The 21,362-nt window shown below is 46.6% G+C and overlaps 1 protein-coding gene across 5 annotated transcripts in view; it reads left to right on the forward strand.

The window, feature by feature from the left end:
- The first annotated feature begins 2,532 nt into the window (after positions 1–2,532).
- IFNAR2 (interferon alpha and beta receptor subunit 2) overlaps positions 2,533–21,362 on the forward strand; it is a 31,267-nt gene continuing 12,437 nt past the window's right edge. The window contains exons 1-7 of one of the 5 annotated variants that reach the window (XM_055313488.1): positions 2,553–2,629; positions 4,958–5,090; positions 11,303–11,390; positions 12,411–12,452; positions 14,300–14,423; positions 15,803–15,975; positions 18,404–18,564. In XM_055313488.1, the coding sequence (XP_055169463.1) occupies positions 11,336–11,390; positions 12,411–12,452; positions 14,300–14,423; positions 15,803–15,975; positions 18,404–18,564 (555 nt within the window). In that variant the 5' untranslated portion in view covers positions 2,553–2,629; positions 4,958–5,090; positions 11,303–11,335. Of the gene's footprint in view, positions 2,630–4,325; positions 5,091–6,333; positions 6,954–6,983; positions 11,391–12,410; positions 12,453–14,299; positions 14,424–15,802; positions 15,976–18,403; positions 18,565–21,362 lie in introns of those variants that run through there. The other 4 variants (XM_055313489.1, XM_055313491.1, XM_055313490.1 and 1 more) reach the window with 4 other exon arrangements.

Raw genomic sequence — 21,362 nt, forward strand, 5'->3', positions numbered from 1 at the left:
TTCTTTTTATACGTGGTTGGATTTTATTTGCTAATATTCTGTTGAGAACTTGTACTTCTATCTTCGTGAGAGTTATCGGTCTGCAGCTTTCTTGTCATGCATTGTCTTTATCTAGTTTTAGTATTAGGGTAATGCTGGCCTCACAGAATCTGTTAGGAAATATTATTCCCTCTACTTCACTCCTCTAGAAGAGATAATAGAAAATTGTTGTCATTTCTTCCTTAAATATTTGGTCCTGCAAGACTTCTCTCACTTCAGATACCTGTCATAAGTATTGGGTCCCTATTTTACCCACACTTCTCTCTGACTTGACTACAAAGTCAGGGGTTTCCATGACCATCCCTTCAGGTTTGATAATTTGCTAAAATGACTCCCAGGACTCCCTACAGTCCTTTTACTATTACCAGTTTATTACAAAGGCTACAACTTAGGAACAGCCAAAGAGGAGAAATGCATAGGGCAAGGTACAGGTAGGTGGGGCATAGAACTTCCATGCCCTCTGCAAGTGGTTCACCCTGCCAGTTCCTTGATGCTACCAACCCAGAAGCTCTCCAAAACCTGCCATCAATGGGCTTCCGTGGAGATTTCATCATGTAGGAATGATCGATTATTAGCTCAATCTCCAGCTCCTCTCCCTGCTCCAGAGGTTGGGGGATGAGTTGAAAGTTCCAGACTTCAGTTATTACAAGGTTTAGTCTTTGTGGTGACCCACCCTGAAACTATCTGGGGTGTCCCAAGTATCACCTCGCTGAAACAAACATGTTCCTTTCACCCTTACCACTCAGGAAACTACAAGGGACTTAGGAGCTGGGTATCAGGAACTGGGGACAAAGACCAAATATCTCTCTATGATAACACAGAACCCTTACTATATCAATCATACTACTTCTAAATTCCTAGTTTTATCATTCCCAATTCTCCACCACATCTTTGCCTATTCTCAAGCTTACTTTGCCTTTTCAGATCTTGGTTTTTTTCCCTGACTTTTAGCGTGCCTTGTCTTTTTTTATTGAAAGCCAGACATGATGTATCTGATAACAAGCGCTGAGCTAAATAATCCTTTAGCATGAGATGCTATGTTTACCTGGCCAAGAGGCTGTGTCTAATATTTGCTGTACCTGCACATGTCAGAGGTTTCAATTTTGTCTAGTGTCCTCATTTTATTTCCCTTGTGGTTTTGGGGTTTCCCTAAAAGCTCCTTCTTAAATAGACTTGTAATCTACTGTTTTTATCATAGAGTCCTGGGGATGTGGCGGTAAAGAACTGTGAAGGGGAAACATTCTATAATCTTATGATTAAATCTCAAGGCTTGGTCTTCTTTTTGATGGGCCTGAGACTGGGCTATGACCTTCAGAGGGGTTCCTTGATCCCACCTCCCCTTCATTTTTTCTCCCTTTATGATAGACAAGAAGGCTCAAGGGGGCTAAGCTGTCTAATTGCCCTTGAGCTGAGTCGGATTAGGTTCAGGAGAATGTCTCTCTTCCCCACGCCTGAGTGGCTCACTGGTTGAGCATCTGCCTTTGGCTCAGGTGGTGATCCTGGGGTCCTGGGATCGAGTCCTGCATCAGGGAGCCTGCTTCTCCCTTTGCCTATGTCTCTGCCTCTATGTCTCTTATGAATAACTTTTTTAAAAATCTTAAAAAAAAAAAACCAAAATAATGAAGGACTCTCTATCTTCCCTCTCTACCTACCTTGGACACCTTGATGGGGGGGGGGCGGGGTAACAAGAACAGGGAGGGAAAGACCCAGACACAGAGGAGGGAAGCGAATTTACAGTATTTGTAAAGGCCTGCCGGAACAAACCTTTTTTTTTTTTTTGAAAGATTTTATTTATTTATTCAGACACAGAGACACAGAGAGAGAGAGGCAGAGACACAGGCAGAGGGAGAAGCAGGCTCCACGCAGGGAGCCCGACGTGGGACTCGATCCTGTGTGTGTTCTGGATCACACTCTGGGCCAAAGGCAGGCGCCAAACGGCTGGGCCACCCAGGCGTCCCATATCAAGCCTTTACGGCTGTATGGTGGCTGTTTTTATTCCTGTTTTATTGATTGGAGAATTCGGATCCGAGCGGTTTACAGAACTGCTAAGTGGGGGGGCCGGGAGAGAACCCATTCGCTCATTCATTCATTCAGCGCATTTTTATCGAGTGCATAAAGGGCTGCTCTGCGCTGAGGATCCCAGGTAAACAGAGCCCCAGCCCCCGGTCCCCGCCCCCGCTGAGCCCCGGGGGGTGCGGGGCTGTGGTAGGAGCCCGGTCGGTAAACGTCAATAGAGGAACCCGTCGGGTGCTCCGCCCCCCGCCGGCGACCCGGGCGTCCGCGCGCTGCCCGAGGCCGCGCTCCGAGCGCGCAGGCTCTGCAGACGGTCGCCGCCCCGGGGGAAGGCGGCCCCGCCGAGCGACCTCAGCGTCCCCCCGCGGAGCCCCCGGCCGCCCCCCGCCCCGCGCCCGCCACAGCCCCGGGGCCGCCCGCAGCGCGCATCCGGGCCGCCGGCGCCCGAGCCCGAGCCCGAGCCCGAGCCCGAGCCGGAGCCGCAGCGGGAGCCGCAGCCGGAGGGGCGGGGGCGCCGGCGCAGCGGGGGCCCGGAGGCCGGCACCCCTGCGGGGAGCGGCGAGCCCACCCTGCCGAGGTAAAGGGGCGGGCGGGGGCGGGGGCCGCTGGCGCGCCCGACCTCGCGGCGATCGCCGCCTCCCGCCCCGCGGCCGCTTCCCGGAATCGCTCGCTGGCTCCCGGCCTCTCCGCGCTCCGCCTCCGCCCACGCGGCTGCCTGCCCGCGGGGCCCCCGCCCCTCCCCACTGCACCCTCCGCCCCCCCCTCTCTCCGCTGCACCCCCCGCCTCTCCTGCTGTATCCCCCGCCTCTCCCCACTGTATCCCCCGCCCCTCACCCCCGCGCCCCCGCCTCTCCTCGCTGCACCCCCCCGCCTCTCCTGCTGTATCCCCCGCCTCTCCCCACTGTATCCCCCAACCCCTCTTCGCTGCACCCCCGCCCCTCCCCACTGCACCCCCCGCCTCTCCTGCTGTATCCCCCCCCGCCTCTCCCCACTGTATCCCCCTGCCTCTCCCCACTGTATCCCCCCCCTCCTCTCCTGCTGTATCCCGCGCCCCTCCCGGCTGCACCCCCCCCGCCTCTCCTGCTGTATCCCCGCCTCTCCCCACTGTATCCCCCGCCCCTCTTCGCTGCACCCCCGCCCCTCCCCACTGCACCCCCCCGCCTCTCCTGCTGTATCCCCCCCCCGCCTCTCCCCACTGTATCCCCCTGCCTCTCCCCACTGTATCCCCCCCGCCTCTCCTGCTGTATCCCCCGCCCCTCCCCGCTGCACCCCCCCCCACCCGACCCGACCCACCCCCAGCCGAGCGGGTCGGCGGGGCGTCCGCCGCGCTCCTCCGCGCGCTCCGCTCCCCGCCACCCCCGGGAGCCCTGGGTCTTTGCACCGTGCCCCGCGCCCCACGCCCCCCGCCCCCGCCCCGCTCCCACCGAGGATGCTCGGGATGCTCGGGACCCCCAGGGCACCCCAGGGGGCGGCTAGACGTGAGCCCTGGAGCCGTGCGAGGGTCCTGTGCCTCGGAAGCCACTGGGCCTTGCGAACCTGGGGTGCCCCGTCTCTGGGGCCTCGGTCGGGTCCGCGGCCGCCCCCGCGAGGACACCCGGCGGGAGCCGGTCACCGAGGGGCGACGGGGGCTTGGGGGCCCGAGGTCCTTCCAGACCCCCCAGCCCCTGCTTGGAAGCTGGATTGGGGAGGAGGGCGGGAGACGGGGATGTGGGGAACCGGGTGCGAGTGGATGCTGGAGTTTCAACCCCGGGGAATTCAGCTAGGGGTGAGCGGCGACCTTATTGAGCAACTCTAGATATCTCGCCTCGCCTCGTTTTTAAAATTCTTGTAATATTTGTTTGGTTTCCTTGCTTTTGTTTGAGAAGAGGTCTTTTACAAACAGGCCGGAGGGGTCACATCTGCGTCTGTTGAGCAGGGGGCTGCGGAGGGGGGCTCAGGGACTCTGCACTGGTCCACGCTCCCCGGGGGTCCTACTACCTGACCCCGGGGACTGAGACCTCAGGCCGTCCCCTGTCGCACACCTTGGCAAGGTTTCTGAGTCACCTCCCTCCTCCCGCTTGCCTTTCGGGTTTGGGGACAAAAGGATGGAAGCAGAGGCCACACCAAAATGTGCCCTGAACACTGAGAGGGGCACTGGAAGGGATGAACACTGGGTGTTATACTCTATGTTGGGAAATTGAACTCCAATTAAAAAAAAAAAAAACATAAAAAGAAAAAGAAATGGCCAAAAAAAAAAAAAAAACCCAAAAAACAAACAAACAAAAAAACCCAAAAACCAAAATGTGCCCTGAAGAAAACATCTTTTCAACTTCCCTAGCAGTATGGGCTTCGTTGATAAGATTTGACCTGTTTGTTCCAGGAAACAGTTTGAACTTTTTAAGTTCTAACAGTTCACCAGCTGGCTTTCCATTTTAAAACATCAAAAATCTGCCACGCTCTTTTATTCCTACCTGAGTTTCCTCTAAAGTTCCTCGTGTATTTATTTAAAAGTTAAAGAAAAAATCTCCCTGAAATTTGGTTCCTGTGATTTTTTGACAAATGGTAATTTGTCTAAAAAAAAAAAAAAAACCAGAACCCCAGCCCCAGAGATAGTCTTGGAAGTGAAACTATTAAAATATACATTTCATCTCTCCCACTTGCACACAGCGCTGCTGAACTCATTTTTCTGTTCTATTTATAAATATTCAAACTGTTGAACAGTCAATGGCATATAATCTTCTTTGACTATCAGCCATCTTATCTTAGAAAAACTAAAATGCCACTGAGTGTAAGATGCACTTTTTCGTGTAAAATTTTTAGGAAGTACTAAAACACACACATTCTGATTTCAGAGATGTTTGGATGTAAGAAAGAAACGTGCATTTTATTTTTTTTATTTTTTTTTTGAAACGTGCATTTTATAAAGTGTAAAATGTCATCTGAGCAGAAGCAGAGCTTGACAGTACTTTGCCTGAGGATGCTGCATTCATTCTGAGAGTGAAGCTGCTTGGTGTGCGATTCTAGGAGAATAAAGAAGAAGGTGTTAGTTGGGAGAGCAGGTAGGCCGAAGTGTCCTGGGAAGTCCAGAAAGGAGGAAAAAAAAAGTGAGAGACAGGGAGGGGTTGAGAGCCACTGAACATTTCTCTGGAGCCAGCAGGAAAATGAGGATGCTTGGTTTCCCCGTAAGCCAGAGTCCACGGGAGAGATAGTCTTAAGCATTGTTTGTGTTCTTGTTTTAATTCTGAGGGCTTTATATATATATATAGTTAAAATTTGGGGTGCCTGGGTGGCTTAGTAGGTTGAGCGTCTGACTCTTACTTTGGGCTCAGGTATGGACCTTACGGTTGTGGGATTGAGGCCCCCATGGGGCCCTGAGCTCAGCACAGAGTCGGCTTGGGATTCTCTCCCTCTCCCTCCCCCTCATCTCAAATAATAAATAAATAAATGTATTTATTTAAATGTATTTACAATTTGAGTGTGCCTGACCACCAGAAACTATACTGGTGAATCAACAACAATCTTAAAAAGACTCCCTAATAGACAGGAAAGAAGAAAACAGGGCCTTAACATACTTGACTTTTTCCTTTTCTGGCAAAGGGGCAGTAGTCAGAGGCCGTGAGATGGGGAAAGTCAGCTGGGTGAGTGGGAGCTGAGAAAGCCAGTGCCAGGATCAGGAGAGCCATCCGCAGGCCCGGTGGTTGACCTTGCCTCACCTCTCCACTAAAGTCAGTGCACCTGCGTGCAGAGCGGGTACCAAATCTTCCAGGAGAAAGCAGGACCCCACTATCCTTACATCTGTCTCTACCTTGACTGAGCACCCCAGTCCTTCAGGCTCAAGAAACTGCTCAGTCTTTACAGAACAAACTGGAAAGTCAGGGTTAAGGAGGTTAAGATTTCACTCCACTATATCATAATAACAGATGACAAAGCCATCTAAGTACCAGCGAGGTGACTGGAAGTGATGGGGGGAAGGAAGGAAGGGAGATAATGACATGGTTTGCAAAGGAGTCTTACTTAAAAAATAATATTACAGGACACCTGAGTGGCTCAGTGGTTGAGCATCTACCTTTGGCTCAGGTCGTGATCCTGGGGTGCTGGATTTGAGTTCCACATCGGGCTCCCTATGGGGAGCCTGCTTCTCCCTCTGCCTCTGTCTCTGCCTCTCAGTGTCTCTCATGAATAAATAAATAAAATATTTTAAAAATAAACATAAAAATAAAAAATAATGTTATTCCTAGATTAGAAGAAAACTTCTTCCAATGGCCTTATATCCTACAACTTGATAAAAATAGGAATTCAATTGGATAAGCTCAAAGATGAGGATATTTTGAATTAGGATGGAATGGGAGATTGTAGACTTAAGGGAATAAATTGGCTGCCATGGAAACATAACCTCAGAAGAAGTAAGAAGAAGGAACAGAATAGATACTGCTGAAAATAAAAGCTTTTTTTAAAAAGGAAAGGTTTGATTCAAGCCCAGTGAACATAAATGAAAAAGAAAGACAAGTCAATTAGGAAGAATCTGACGTGGAAGGTAAAGAACGATCAAGCATTAGGATAATTGGGATCCCTGATGTGCAGAAATGACAAATGGGACAGAACATGTAAGTAAAGGTAAAAGAGAAGAAATTTTCTTGAAATGAAGAAAAAATGGTCTATAGGCCCAAAGAAGTTTTTCCAGGAAATTTTCATATGGGAAAGCTCAGCATCAAGATAACTTAAGTGATTTACATTTTTTTTTTCAAGAGAAGACTTATTTAGGAATCCAAGAAGAAAAAGTAAACAAAAGAGGGACAAACCAGACCAGGACAGCCTCAGACTCCCTAGTGCTAAATGCCAGAGGATGGAGGTTCCCAGAAGTGTTCTAAGTGGAGGATACTGTCCCCAGAAGGGTGTTTTATTCAGCTAAGATGTCATTTGAGGTAAGAGTCAACAGGCAGGCCTTCTCAAATATGAACGAGCCAAGGGAATTCAACACTCAGTGAGCCCTCTTTGGGAAAAACTGCTGGTTTGGAAAAATTCAGCAAATTAGCAAATTAAGAGATAAATCAAAATAAAGAATCCAAGCGTACCATAGAGAACTCATGCTCAAAAGGAGCACTAGTAAGTGTTTATATGAATGTAGAATTAATACTGGACAGCTTTGGAAATTGTAGGTAGAATAAAATGTGATTGTTAAATCAACCTAGACACAAAAATCAATAAACCAAAAAAAAAAGATGTAGGGAGGAAGATGGGAGGGAAAGGAGAGTAGTAAAATTCTCATCTTTGAAAGTATGGATCAATAAATATGGTTTAATAGTAAAAGGTGCTGTGAACATATAATACCCCAACTTTCTGATGTCTCTGTCACCTTTTCTTTGAAACATTACGAAGATATTTTAGGAACTTATTCTTATCTAAAGAGAAGAATAATTCTAATTCCAACAATTCCTTCAGTCTTTTGAGTTTTCTTTCCCAAGTATAGTTAAATTTAGACAGAAATGGTCTGCATGTGTGTTAGGAAGGCCCTAAATACACATGCATAGAAAGATCTCTGGGATTATGTCCACCTAATGTTAATGATGGAAATACCTGGATGCTGGAATTTGCACTGTTACACATTTTTAATTTTTTTAATGAGCACACAAGAGAAGTTCTACAGAAATAAGAAAGCCATTTGAAAACTCAACTAGAAACAAACATGCCAAGATGTTAAAATAACAATGGTTCGTCTTGGGTGGTAGAAATAAGGATGATTGTTACTTTCTTCTTTCTATTTTGGGGGGTTTTCACCCCTAATTTTTAGGAGAAAATATACGTAATTGTATTTGTGTAGGATTTCCAAGTCCAGTCCGTTCATTACTCATTGACTACCAATATTATGCCAGATAGAAGAAGAGACCCTAATGTTCTCCACCAGGAGACTGGGAAGCCTCAAACTCCTTGAGGGTTGGCCATCTGTCCATCTGTTGGAGGAGTTGGAATTCAGAGAGGAATCATTTCACTTTCTAGTGTCTACTTGAGCAGGGCCCTGAAAGGCAGCAGGGTTGGCTGAGGTGTCAGAGGTGAGGGTTGCTCCAGGAGCAGTGGAGCAGGGAGCCAGGGAAGGGTGAGGGGCACCCAGAGAGCCAGGGCAGGGTGAGAGGCACCCACAGCTGGGCACCTGTGTGGAGCAGTGACTCCTGGGAAGATCAGGAAGGCTGAAAACAGCCTTGAATTCAACCCAAGGCGTGGGATGCCTTGTCAGGTGACAGGGAGCTGCGGACTGGGCTGGCTGCAGAATGTGCTGGTCCCAGAGCAAAAGGAAGATGCAGGGTTTGCGTGTCTATAGAGCAAGAAGCACCACGGAAGGCCCTTAACTATAAAGCTTTTTCTTTTCTTCCATTGTCTCTGTTTCCCAACTTGTCACTTTCATTTTTACAGTGTAATATCACCCCAAGTAAAAAAATAAAATTTTACATCATTAGCAGGCATTTCCCCATTCTACTTTCTGCTGTGCAAAGTCAGATCTAAGAGCATTTAATTCGTATGGGGAATCACCAGATTACATAACTGGCATCTCACAGCACATTTTAAGAGGGTACCTCGAGCTAACCAGAAGAAGCAAACTTAGGCCAGACTTGGGGAGGAGGAAAGAGGTCCCTCCAGGCACACCCCTGCCCCAGAGGCATTTGCTCATGCCCCAGGGTTACCATCGGGGCCAGCACAGCTGTCTGCAGCTGCCCGATGCCACTCCGCCCCTTGCGACTCTGGGCACACATGCACTTGGGACCTAAGGGAGCTGGTCCCCCGTCTTGCTAGCCGCCCTGTACCCCAGCCTGGGTTGGGCTCATCCAGCCCAGAATCCCTCCTTCCCAAGGACCTGCTGTCTCTCAACCCCAATATCCAAAGGTCTTTATTGTTTTTTTAAGATTTTATTTATTCGTTCATGGGAGACCCAGAGAGAGATGCAGAGACATAGGCAGAGGGAGAAGCAGGCTCCCCCACAGGAAGCCCAATGTAGGACTCGATCCCAGGACCCCAGGATTATGACCTGAGCCAAAGGCAGACGCTCAACCACTAAGCCACCCAGGTGTCCCGTCCAAAGGCCTTTAAACCTCTGCCCCTGGACGTGCTAGGTACCTGGGTCAAGGCTGACCTGGATGCTCATCCTCACCAGTCCAGCTAGCTGCCCCCCTGGGCGAGGCCAGCCTGGAACACGGGCAACGTCCACCCTGCCAGGCCCCCATCCTGCCTGCTTCCCCACCAGGAGGGCATCAATACAACATGGCACTTTCCAGCGATGTGACCCAGCTGGTACCCCACTCAGAGGACATCAGCAGTTCCCATTGTAGAGAGAGAGGCCAGACAGGGCCTGGGACCCCATCCCATGGGGGAAGGAGGGCAAGACCGAGTGTGAGCTGAGGCTCCCAGCTCACCATGGATCCCTCTGTCCCATCAGACTTCGTCAACAAAACACAAGTTCAAAAATAAGATCATTAGGAATTTCAAGCCAGCCCCAGGAAGGCAGCAAACCAAGCGCGGAACCCTTCTGCCTACAGGACCCAGGAGGGAAAGTGAGGGAAGAGCGAACAGAGATAAGAGTAACCACAGCTATGCCTTAGGGAGGTTGATCTGCAGTCAGGGTGAGTTCTCAGGCGCTTCCTTAACGATTCCAGGCAGGATGCCAAGACAGGAAATTAGATCTTCTAAACAAGCAGGAATCTAGTTACTAGACATTGGGTTGGAAGTGGAGTACAGGTCCTCAAGAGCAAAGAAGGAAAAGACACATTCCCCTGGCTCACAGGGGGTGAGTGACTTATAATTGTGTAACTGCGTGTGTGTGTGTGTGTGTGTGTGCGCGCGCGCACACGTGCCTCTCAGCTGCTGAAGAAATGAAGTGTTCTACAGATGAGAGCAAAGGTGAAGATGTGCCACCATCAGGAAAGGACAGAGGGGTGAGAGGCCACAGGGCAGATGTTCAAGTGCAAGGGGGTGCCACCCCCATGTGGCATTCTGCGCTCCAGGTGTGCCCACAACCGTGCAGGCCGCCTGCCGGGGAGTAATGGTGGGAGATGACCTCACACGTCACAGAGCTCTGGAGATGTTCTCAGTGGGCACAGAATTGTGGCATAAGTTGTAGGCAGAGGTGCCTGGATAGCTCAGGGGTGGTGGAGTCTTCAGCAGGGTTGGCAGTTTTAACCTGGAATCCCTTGGATTCTCTAGGAGGGCACCCTGGTGGGACCTGTTGCCCTCATAATCAAGAGGAATTTTTTTTAATTAATTAATTTATTTGACAGACTTTTTTTTTAATTAATTTATTTATTTGACGGAGAGAGAAAGAGTGCACAAGCAGGGAAAGGGAGAAGAAAAAGGCCCCGTGCAAAGCAGGGAACCAGACACGGGGCTCGATCCCAGGACCCCAGGACTATGACCTGAGCGGAAGGCAGACGTGCAACCACTGAGCCCTCCAGACGCCCCCCAAGAGGACTTTTTCATTTGTTTTGAGCTTGAACTAAAGTCTGCTACTTTGTGGCCTTTTTTCAGTCTCAACTTGGGGCCTGAGGCTGCTACAGGGTTGGGGAGTACAAAACACCCAGAACCTATAAGACCCAGTAGCTTGGGTGGAGACAGAAGCCCTGAGGCATAAAATTCAGGAAGAATTTCTCAGCTTGGAGTGAGGAATGTTCCTGACTGTGACTCAAAATGCAGATGCCAAGAAAGAAAAAAGCTTTAAAACTGAAAACATACACCTCAGAAACTCATGGGTGAGATTTTTTTTTTTTTAAGCCAGCATGAGCAAATCAAAGGGCAAGTTGACAACAGAGGAGAAAAAGATGTAATTTGTATCACAGACCAAGGGCCAGGTTCCCTCATACTTAAAAGAGTTCCTACAAACAAACCGATAAGGAAACAAGCTACAACTCAGTAGAAAGATGAGCAAAGAAACACACAGTTGACAAAAAAGGAAATACAAGTAGCTCTTACATGTATGAAAAGGTAGACAAGTCAGAATAGAGAGATAGAAGTGTGTGAGAGTGGGAAAAAATTGGTTTTTATTTACGAATTTGGTTTTCCAAAGTCCAAGAGTGGGGTGTCTGGGTGGCTCAGTCAGCGAAACGTCTGCCTTGGGCTCTGGTCATGATCCCCGGGTCCCGGGATCGAGTCCCTGTAGGGAGCCTGCTTCCCCCTCTGCCTGTGTCTCTGCCTCTCTTTGCGTCTCTCATGAATAACAAAAATAAAATCTTTAAAAAAGAATAATAATTACCTGCTTCAGCATCTGGATCACCTCATACTGATTTCCTTTCAGATGTGAAAGTAAAGAGAAGACTTAATAACCAAGATGGTTTGGAACCAGAATGCTTCCCTGGTGAGACCACAGAATCTGTATCTTGTGGGTAAGTGTTACTTTTGCCTGAGCTCTTGTAGGAGCAAGCGAGCCACGTCACCATCCCCCAGAGCCCTGTGGGGGAGTAGCAAATGGATATCCCTGACCAGGGGCCCAGCATCAGCCTGTCCAAGGCCAAGAGCTAAATGGATCGGAGGTAGGAAGCCTGGACGGATGGTCTGGTTTCTGCCCTACTCTTCATTTTAGGAAGACAAACAAATACCCAAGAATGACTCGGTGATGATGGAGAGTATCCTCCTAAGCACTGTGAGGAGTGAATTTCTCTTAATGCCCTCATTCTAATCCAGGGAGGAGTTTCTCATCCTACTCCCAAATTTAGGAAGAGGCCAAGCCCCTTACCTCCTAGCACATCACCAGACTGAAAAGTCATCCCTGAACTTTGGTTTCTGTGATTCATTTATTCCTGACTTTTTTCTGCAGTCCTATTCCACTCTTTCTCTACATTTCTTTTGATTCTATTTCACTGTCACTGTGTCGTCTGTTCCATAGCTTATCAGTAGGGGATCCATGAGTGGGACACTTCTCCCTTTATAGGACTGTCCATGCCTGTAACCCCTCCAGTCCCAAGTCACTGTGACATCCAGAAAGCAAAGGAGAGTCCCCAATTCCTATCACCATCGATTTTCTTCCTACACCACCCTTGACAAATGTCTTTAAAATGTAAACTAACAACCTGTGAAATTCATAGTTTGAGATCTTCTCCAGACAGATGACTGTTTCTCGGGGTGCATGCCCAACCAGTCAGCCCTGTTATTCCACATCAACCCCCAGACAGACCTTATTTTAGATTCACTCGGGTGGAAACCTGTGGACCATGTGCTGCTGATACCAACACCCTTCCTCCAAGAACCGTTTACTTGAGCATTTTTTAGCACAAGGAAGTGTCGATCCAACATTAAGACACGGGTACAAAAAAAAAAAAAAAAAAGCCAGGCTCAGAGCAAAAATTACAGATTCAGCCTGGAGAGGGTATTTTTGCTTATCTAATATTTTTTTTTCCTCTTCCCAGTGTGTATCAGCTTTGTGTTTGGCGTATCATCTGCGTTTCCTGGTAAGAGATTTTCTTGGCTTGGCTGAATTTTGTGGAAGGGCCAGACTATTGGGGTGACCATTCAGAAGTCTAAAATGTGGGGAATTTGATTTTTGATCGCAGAACTGTTGCCCATTTTGCTTGAATCCTTTTTCTTAGATTTTCTCAAATACTCTCCTTTTTCTCTGTCAATGGAGTCAAAATTAGCCAAATTTTCATATTTCTCTCTCAGAACTCTTAGAAGAAATTTACACCCCCCCCAAAAGGAAATAAATTAATTAAAATGACACCAGAGGTCATTTTAGAACTCAATAAAAGGGACACCTGGGTGGCTCAGTGGTTGAGCGTCTGCCTTTGGCTCGGGTTGCGATTCCAGGGTCCTGGGATGGAGTCTGGTATCGGGCTCCCTGCTCAGCGGGGAGCCTGCTTCCCCCTTTCCCTCTGCCTACTTGTGTCTCTATCTCTATCTCTATCTCTATCTCTCTGTCACATAAGTAAGATCTTTTTTTAAAAAATTTAAAAATAAGACTCCTTAAAAGAATATTCGATTTCAAACCCCTTAATTGAAGAATGCGAAGGCACAGACTATGTCAAACAGAAAATAATCCAGAAATAATTTCCCCTTCATTTGCACTCTTCCACCTGCTGTCTGGTACCTGGTGCCAGACAAAGGAAAATAATTTTTTTGAACCAAACATCTTGCCTGCATCTATAAATCTGTCCACATAATCTCATTCTGCATTAACTCCGTGTCCAACCTTGTGATGAGGGCAGGAGATGAAGAATTCACAGCCAAGAAGAAAAGTCCTGACTCTAAATCACAGACAAGGGATCCCTGGGTGACGCAGCGGTTTGGCGCCTGCCTTTGGCCCAGGGCGCAATCATGGAGACCCAGGATCGAATCCCACATCAGGCTCCCGGTGCATGGAGCCTGCTTCTCCCTCTGCCTATGTCTCTGTGTCTCTCTCTCTCTCTCTCTCTCTCTGTGACTATCATAAATAAATAAAAATTTAAAAAAAATAAATAAATCACAGACAACTTAGAGGACCATAAAAATTGGATTTGGAAAAAAAAATACTTGAACAGGATTTGACAGGTAGAGCTTTCGAGTCTCACTTGCCACCAGCTTCCCAGCTACATAACATTGTATAACTCAAGTGCTCAGTGTCATATGGTCTGCAGAATGGGTCTCTCACTAGCACTGACTTCGTTTTTTTTAAGATTGTATTTATTTATTCATGAAAGATACAGAGAGAGGCAGAGACGTAGGCAGAGGGGGAAGCAGGCTCCCTGCGGGGAGCCCGATGAGGGACTCGATCCCAGGACCCCGGGATCACGCCCTGAGCCGAAGGCAGATGCTCAACCACTGAGCCACCCAGGGGCCCCTCACTAGCACTGACTTCAGCATTGTTGCTCTGATTAAATGCCTGGGAAGGGCCAGTCAGGGCATGTGTCATCTGCTCCCTCCTTCCATGACCTGGGAGTAAGTGCACAGGAGGTTCAGAGGAGGGAAAGCAGGCAGTGGGCTGAGCTGCTTAGGGAGCCTGCAGGAGGGAGTTGAGAGAATGAGATGGACACGGATCATTTTGATCCAATGAACCACTGAGAGTCCACGATGACTGAGTGAGCCCAATTCTGTTTCCGCGGTGCTGAGTTCTGTTTCCTAAGCTGGCCTGCCCCTAACGATGTGTTGCTCATGAATGATTCTTTGACTTCATTTCTTGTCTCCACTAGAACCACCTCCTTCCTGGGTTTCCAAGACCCCGGGGTTTCTCTGCTGGGCGGGTGGGCTCCAGATCCCAAAGAACAGATGGGACGACCCTGGGTTCCAGATTCAGTGTCTCTTTCTTGTCTCCTGTTTCCTTTAGATTTGTCGGATAAATTTTGCACTTTCAAGGTGACTTTTCAAAATTTCCGGCTAATCTTATCATGGGAATTAAAAAACCATTCAGTTGTGCCAGATCGCTATACATTACGGTACACGGTCATAAGGTTGGTTTGACATCTCATTTTCTTGCTTACTTAAGTATATTAGCTTTCTGTTAATTGGGGAGTGGGGAAGAGTTGTGCCCTGACTTGTGCTGGAGGTCCTCTCTTCTCTCTCACTCTCTCTATTCTGAATTCAGAGCTTTAAAAGGCCAAGTCCATTTTGAATTAAATTGGATACTTTAACAAACCTCAGATTGGCTCTGACAAAGCTTGGATTTATAACCATTTCTACGGGTTAAAGCGGCCGAAGCTAAATAATCACTGTGTATGGTTTTCACAATTACTCCTCTCACTCAGCTAAGCCTGAACATTTCAAGCGCTATTTTCAAGAGAGAAAGAAATAATAAAAGCACTGTTTTCTGAAGACAGGATTCCAAAGATCTGGTGACCAAAGTGATGTTGTGTTCACTTTTCTTTACCCAGAGAGGCATGTGGGCACATCAGAAAGCTGCCTCGTCCAGTCTAGGAGAGGCCCAGGTCCACAGGCTGGGCTTGATTACTGAGCAACCGTGACCTTCGGGCACAGAGCTCAGCTTCTCTGAGCCAAGTGTCCTACTTAGAGGAGGCTGCAAAGATTAATAACATAATGGATGGAGCCCTCAATGGCTTTCTTTTTCCGATGTCTAACATCACCCTTATAAGTTGTTATTTTTATCTAGTTGCCTCTCCAAGTTTCTTTTGTGTCCGTTTATTTGGCTAAAAGCTGTTACTACTACTGACTGGCTTGGTGGAAGGCCTCTTGTGAGTTTTTCTTGTGCCTGCCAAAGTCCTAGTTTCTCTTTGCATTAGGTGGTGACAGGTATCACCCGCCTTACCTTTCTGAAGCTCAAAAAATCAGTGTCTGTGTTGTCCCTACATAGCACAGGCTGACTTAGGACTAGACCATGTGATCCTCAGCTGGAGAGAGGGCTTCAGGGAAGACGCTCATGATTTTTCTGTAGGGGCAGGGAGATCTGGGGCCTTTACCACAAAAGCGTAGGGTTTGCTCATGTGTTTATCCAGCAAATATTTACTGAGCACTGACTGCATGCCAGGGGTCCGACCATAAACCAAGTCCTTGACCTCTTGGAGCCTAGAATAGATATTCTGAAAGTAGGCAGATATCAATGAACAAATAAAGATATAATGTGGTAGGGGCTGGTAAACAATGTGCAGAAAAATAAAGACAGGCAAGAGGGATTAGGAAAGAAGAGGGTAAGGAATCCCAGTTTAAATAAGGTGGTGAGGGCAGATGACTTGGTATAGTGATATTTGGGCAGAGCTGTAACGAAATGAAGAAGTTAAAAAAAAAAAAAGAAATGAAGAAGTTGATCATGCAGTTAGTGGATTCTCATCATATAAATGTTGAGGTTTTCCTTTTGCCATTTCTTTTCCTTCTAAAGTAGACCAGACCAGGTGAAGATTGTTGAGCACTGTTCAAATACCACAGCATCATCTTGTGACCTAACAGACGTGTGGGAGGTCCTGCCCGAGACCTACGCCATCAGAGTTGATGGATTCAGAGGGAACACAACGCTGGTCCAGTGTAGCAGCGATTTATTCCTGGTAACACACAGTGAGTAGATCTCTGTTTTTCATCACCATCATTGTCATCAAGATCATCGTTATTTGCTTTGCCTTGAAATAGGAAGGTCCTCAAAGGTGTCTCAGACTCAGGGCTAGGTGCACCACTTGGCCCTGCCACTTCCTAGCTCTGGAACTGTGAAGCATTTACATTGCCTCTCTGAGCCTCCGTTTTCTCATCCCAAAAGTGGAATGATAATCTGTACTTGGCAGAGGATTCTTCTCGGCCTGTGTGAGGCAGGCATTCTGGCAGCAATGGCCGTGGCTTTCTAGTATATTTCAGAGCCCAAGAGGAAGTAGACAGTGAGGTCTTGATGGCCTGAATCTGAGCTGTCGCAACTCTTTGGGTCAGTGTTTTCCTTCATACTGCAACCCCTCCCCTGGATCATAACCCAGTAGCTCTTATCTGTGTGAGTGGGTCTGTCTCTCTCTTCTTTTCCAATGACTGGAGTCAGCTCCCTATGGCACTTGCATTAATAGCTCCAGGGCAGTTGCCAGTGGTCCTCAGCCAGACTCCAGCACTTCTTCAGTGTCCTAATTTGCAACCTATTTCCAAAAGAAAGATTCCATTTCAGCTCCCTGTTAAAGGCTGTGTGGGTGTGCACTCACACATACATGCTTTAGCAAAGTGATAATGACCAAATCCCACTGCCGCCAACAACTTAGATGTGAGGTTCATTGGAATTGGGTGTGTACATTTAGGTGTGTGTATACATCTACATACCTGTGGGTGTCCAAAAAAGAAAAGAAAGGAAAGCGCCACTTCTAGATTATGGTATTCAGACTATTGCAAAAAATATGTTAAAGTAAAAATGAGATGTCATTTTTCAAGACCCCGTAAATATTAAAACTATCTAGCTACCCAGATGTAGAGGAAACGCAGGGAGTGTGCCACAGTATGGTCTTTCTGAAAGTATTTGGCAGTATGTGTTAAAACCTTAATGTGTGCCTCCTCTAATCTAGAATTCCTCTTTAATAATTCATTCTAAAGAAATAATTGTGGATGAATGTCATGATTTAGCTCCAAGAATGCTCATTGACACAATGATTCTATTCAGAAAATTTAGAGACTATCTAATGTTCAAAACAGCAAATCAATTAAGTTATGGTCCAGCCAGCCACTTAGTGGAATAGAATCAACCATTGAAGAGTCACAGTGAACATCAGGGGTCAGCCAACTTCCCATAAAGGGCCAGAAAAGAAATACTTTAGACTTTATGGGCCACATATCATACACTATATCACCTTCTTTAACTGTATTGCAACCCTTCCCAAAATAAAAACCACTCTGAACTGGCAGGCCGTGCAGAAATCTAACTCACAGGCCAGTTGGCCAGCCCTCAATAGAGATAAATATGCATTAATGTATTTATGAAATGAGTTAAGTGCAATATATACCATGCAAAACTGTGGGTAAGAATGATTTAATTTAGGTGTGTGTTGTACACTAGTTCAGCTTATATACGTATGTATATATATTTACATTCATACATTAGAGACAAAAGATGGTTAACCACATTCAGGCACAATTGCCTACTGTGTTTTCTACTATTTCCACAATAGTTAGGTATTACTATAATATGAAAAGAAGTCATTTTTACTTTCATATTTGGAATACAGCTTGAAAATTGGGAAAGACTGACTTTCATCCCAAAACCTATCCTCCATTTCTCCATTAAGTAATTACACCACTTTTATTGTTCTCAATTTTTCACCAATAAAAATGTATAACCCATGCCTCGACTAGGACCATAAAGAGAAGATAGTTGTCTCCCTGTGAAAATTGATGTGAGAAACAAAGGCAGAAGAGAAATTATTAAATTTCCTTACTCCCTACAGCCCATTGACAAGTCCTTCAAACAGGCAGAGTGACATTCCTATAGGGACTCAACTGCCTCGATGTTAAGGTAATACTTTGCTAAAGGCAAAAGGCAGTCTTAGCCCAATCTCCGGGATCCTGGAAGTCTACTTTAACATATGAAAATTCCTTTAGAAATTTCTTTTATCTCTAAACCCCACAAGATACGTGTTGGCAATCACCCCCCAAGCATATGACCCACCGATACACATCTGAAGGGTCTCATGACTAAGGTTTTACTAGACAGTAATAAATGACCTTTTCCCAACAATAGCTGGCTCCCTCAAGGTCCTGGAAACCTTGCTTCCAAAATTCCTTAGACACACTCTCCCTAACCCCCTCCCAACTTAAGAGTATATCATGGGCCACTCCTCATGACCCCAGTGCAACTCTTTCTGCAGGACAGGAGTCCTGTCCCCATGCTTTAATAAAATCACCTGTTTGCACCAAAGAGAGAGAGAGAGAGAGGGGAGATAGTTGTCAAGAAATCAGGTTGTATTACAGCCCTGGAAATACTACTGTTAAACATTGGGATTTGTTTCTGATTTTGTTTTTTAAACAGTGTCTTTGGAATCACCAGAGTTTGATATTGTTGGCTTTACCGACCACATTAATGTCCTAGTGAAATTTCCACCTGTCATTCCCAAGATACTAGGTGGAGGAGTATTAGAGTTTTACTTATCACTCATCATCGAAGAACAGTCAGGGAACATTGTCAAAAAGGTAAGTGGTCAAAACAGTTCTGAGTTGGCAATGAATATATTCGACGCTCTTCTTTTAAAAAAGACATTTGTAGGGGCACCTGTGTGGCTCAGTTGGTTGGGCATCTGCCTTCAGCTCAGCACATGATCCTGGAGTTTTAGATAAGCCCTGCATTAGACTCCCTGCTCAGCAGGAAGTCTGCTTCTCCCTCTGCCCCTCCCCCTGCTCATGCCCTCTCTCTCTCTCTCTCTCTCTCTCTCTCTCTCGCTCTCTCTGTGTATGTCTCTCTTTCTCTCTCTCATATAAATAAATAAAATTCCTTTAAAAAAAAAAGACATCTGTAATCATTAGAACAATTAGGGCCAAAAGGCAGTGGGTCTGATTTTAGGAAAGAAGTCTCTATAGTTCCTTCATTGTGGAAATACATTGACTTAGCCTAGCAGTGTGGTCTTCTTTCAAAGAATAAGTACCTTGCACAGCATCAGGGGACACACAGGAAAGAGAAAGGAGTGTAGTGTAGATAAAGAGAACAGGCTAATTTCAGCACACACTAGGTGAAATTCCAGAATGCTGGAATGAGTGAAGTGGCCCTGCCATAAGAGCAGCTTACGTTGGCATAGCCCATTGCCAAGTATAAACCTTTGCAAGCAATACCAGCCTGCAAGTTATCAGGGGCAGGCACGGGCTTTTCAGGCAAAGGGCACAGGAAGTCAGAGGTCCTGAGGCTGCAGAGGATCCAGTGGATTTGAGAAGCAGCAGAGAACTGGAATGGAATGACCGAGACAGGAAAGTAGAAGGAGGTGAGGTCAGAAAAGCAATGGAGCCCAGATCTGATAGTGCTTTGTGGGTCTGTGTCTTTGGGAGTGTCCCGAAGCTGCTGGAGGACCTGAGGCTTTAACAGGGACTCCAGCCCAGTGTGTTGAGAATAGAGCATAGGGGCCAAAGGTGGAAATTGGGAGACCAGTTAAGAGGCTATTGTGATGGTAATTACCCAATAGGAAGTAGCAAATTATAGAATTATAATTTTCCCTTTAATATCCACTTGGATTACAATCAACACCCTAATCCTTTGATTAGGAAAAGGGTGCAAAAAATAAGAGGGGAGAAATGAGCTTATGTAGCTCAGAGACTGTATCAAGTTTCTTTAAATATCACAATCCAGTCACATCTAATTTATATTCAACCCATGAGCTACTAACTCTTTTTGAGATTATTATTTCTAAAATAAGAACGCTGTGCTTATTAGGATATTGACAACACTGTAAGACAAAAATGGTGGTTAATGAGCATCTTCTTCATTAAAGAAAAATAGTCTTGGGGTTAAATTAGACCTAGAAAAAAAGAAGAGGCTACTGTTGGAATCCAGGTGACAGCTGGTGGTGGCTTGGACCACTTGGCAGTAATGAGAAGTGGTCAAACTCTGCATATGTCTTGCAAGTGGAGCTGTTTTTGAATGGATCGGATGTGCACTGTGGTGAAGAGACAAGAGCACCTCGATAGATGGAGTTTCCATTCGTTAAAATGGGGTGGATTATGGATGGAGGAGGTGAATGGTTGGATATCAATAGCTTGGATTTGGATATGTAAAATTTGAAGTACCTGCAAGGCATCCAGGAGGAGATAGTGAGCAGGAGTTGATACTCCAAAGCTGGAGTTCAAGGGAGAGCTTCTAGCTGGAGAGATGTCTGAGGGAGTCACTGGCTTCTTAATGTGTATTGATACCTTGAGATGAGGCAAAATCACCCAGAAGTGCATATGCAGAGAGAAGAGAAGATGTCCAAAGTCAGAGCCCCAGAGGACTCCAAAATGTACAGCTCTAGCAAATGAAGAAACAGCAAACAAGACTGGGAAGGAGCAACCAGCAGGGTAGAAGGAGAAGTAGATGAGAGTGAGGTCCTGGTGGCTGAAAGAAGAAAGTTCCAGGAGGAGAAAGTGATCTCCTGTGTCCGGTGCTATAAATGAGACACGTGACGCCAGGACTATAGATTGACTATTGGATTTAGCAACATGAAAGTCCTGGTGACCTAGATAAAGAGTGATTTCTTATCAAGTGAGGCTCCGATAGGAGTGGAACCCAGAACGAAAAGAAAGAGAGAAATTGGCCTGGTCTGTTGGGGTGAGGCTCCGGCAGGAGTGGAACCCAGAAGGAGAAGAAAGAGAGAAATTGGCCACAGGGAGGAGAGCTAATTCTTCTAAGGAGTTTTTCTATAAAGAGGAGAGGTTCTCTGTGATGGAAGGTGAGGTCAAGGGAGGGAAGAAGTTATGGCATGTTCCTGTGCAGATGGGATGTTCCAGGGAGATCGCTGGAGCCATGTTATAGAGATGAGTATGGATGGAATCTCATGAGCACAAGAAGGGGTTGACCTTGGCTTGGAGCAGGGGCCGTACATCCGAGGCACAGTGGGAGAGGCAATGTCCTCAGGCACAGAGGCAAATAGAAGCAAGCTTCTGTTTGCCTAGTGAAACAGGAAGCGAACACTGCAGACCCCATCAAGATCATACAATGGCAACACCAGGTGTGGGACCCAGACATTCTGACCCTCCGCTACCATTGGCTATTCTCTTCGAGGCAAGAGCCCTCCCGCCATGACCCGATTTCTACTTCTCTCCCCTTTTCCTTCTCTGTTGCTTATGGGCCATGCATGAGATTTTAGTTTGTTAGGGCTTTTCCTTTCCTTTTTTAATTCTTCCTCCTTCCACACAGAAACTTGCAGAAAAACATTATACAGAAGGCCATATTTGGACCACTGGAAATCTTAATCCCTAGAACTGCTAGTATTTTGAAAACTATAAAATATTTTGCAGAAGCTTTTTTTTAA

The sequence above is a fragment of the Nyctereutes procyonoides genome, unplaced genomic scaffold, assembly GCF_905146905.1.
Source record: "Nyctereutes procyonoides isolate TBG_1078 unplaced genomic scaffold, NYPRO_anot_genome, whole genome shotgun sequence".
In the NCBI taxonomy this organism is placed as follows: domain Eukaryota; kingdom Metazoa; phylum Chordata; class Mammalia; order Carnivora; family Canidae; genus Nyctereutes; species Nyctereutes procyonoides.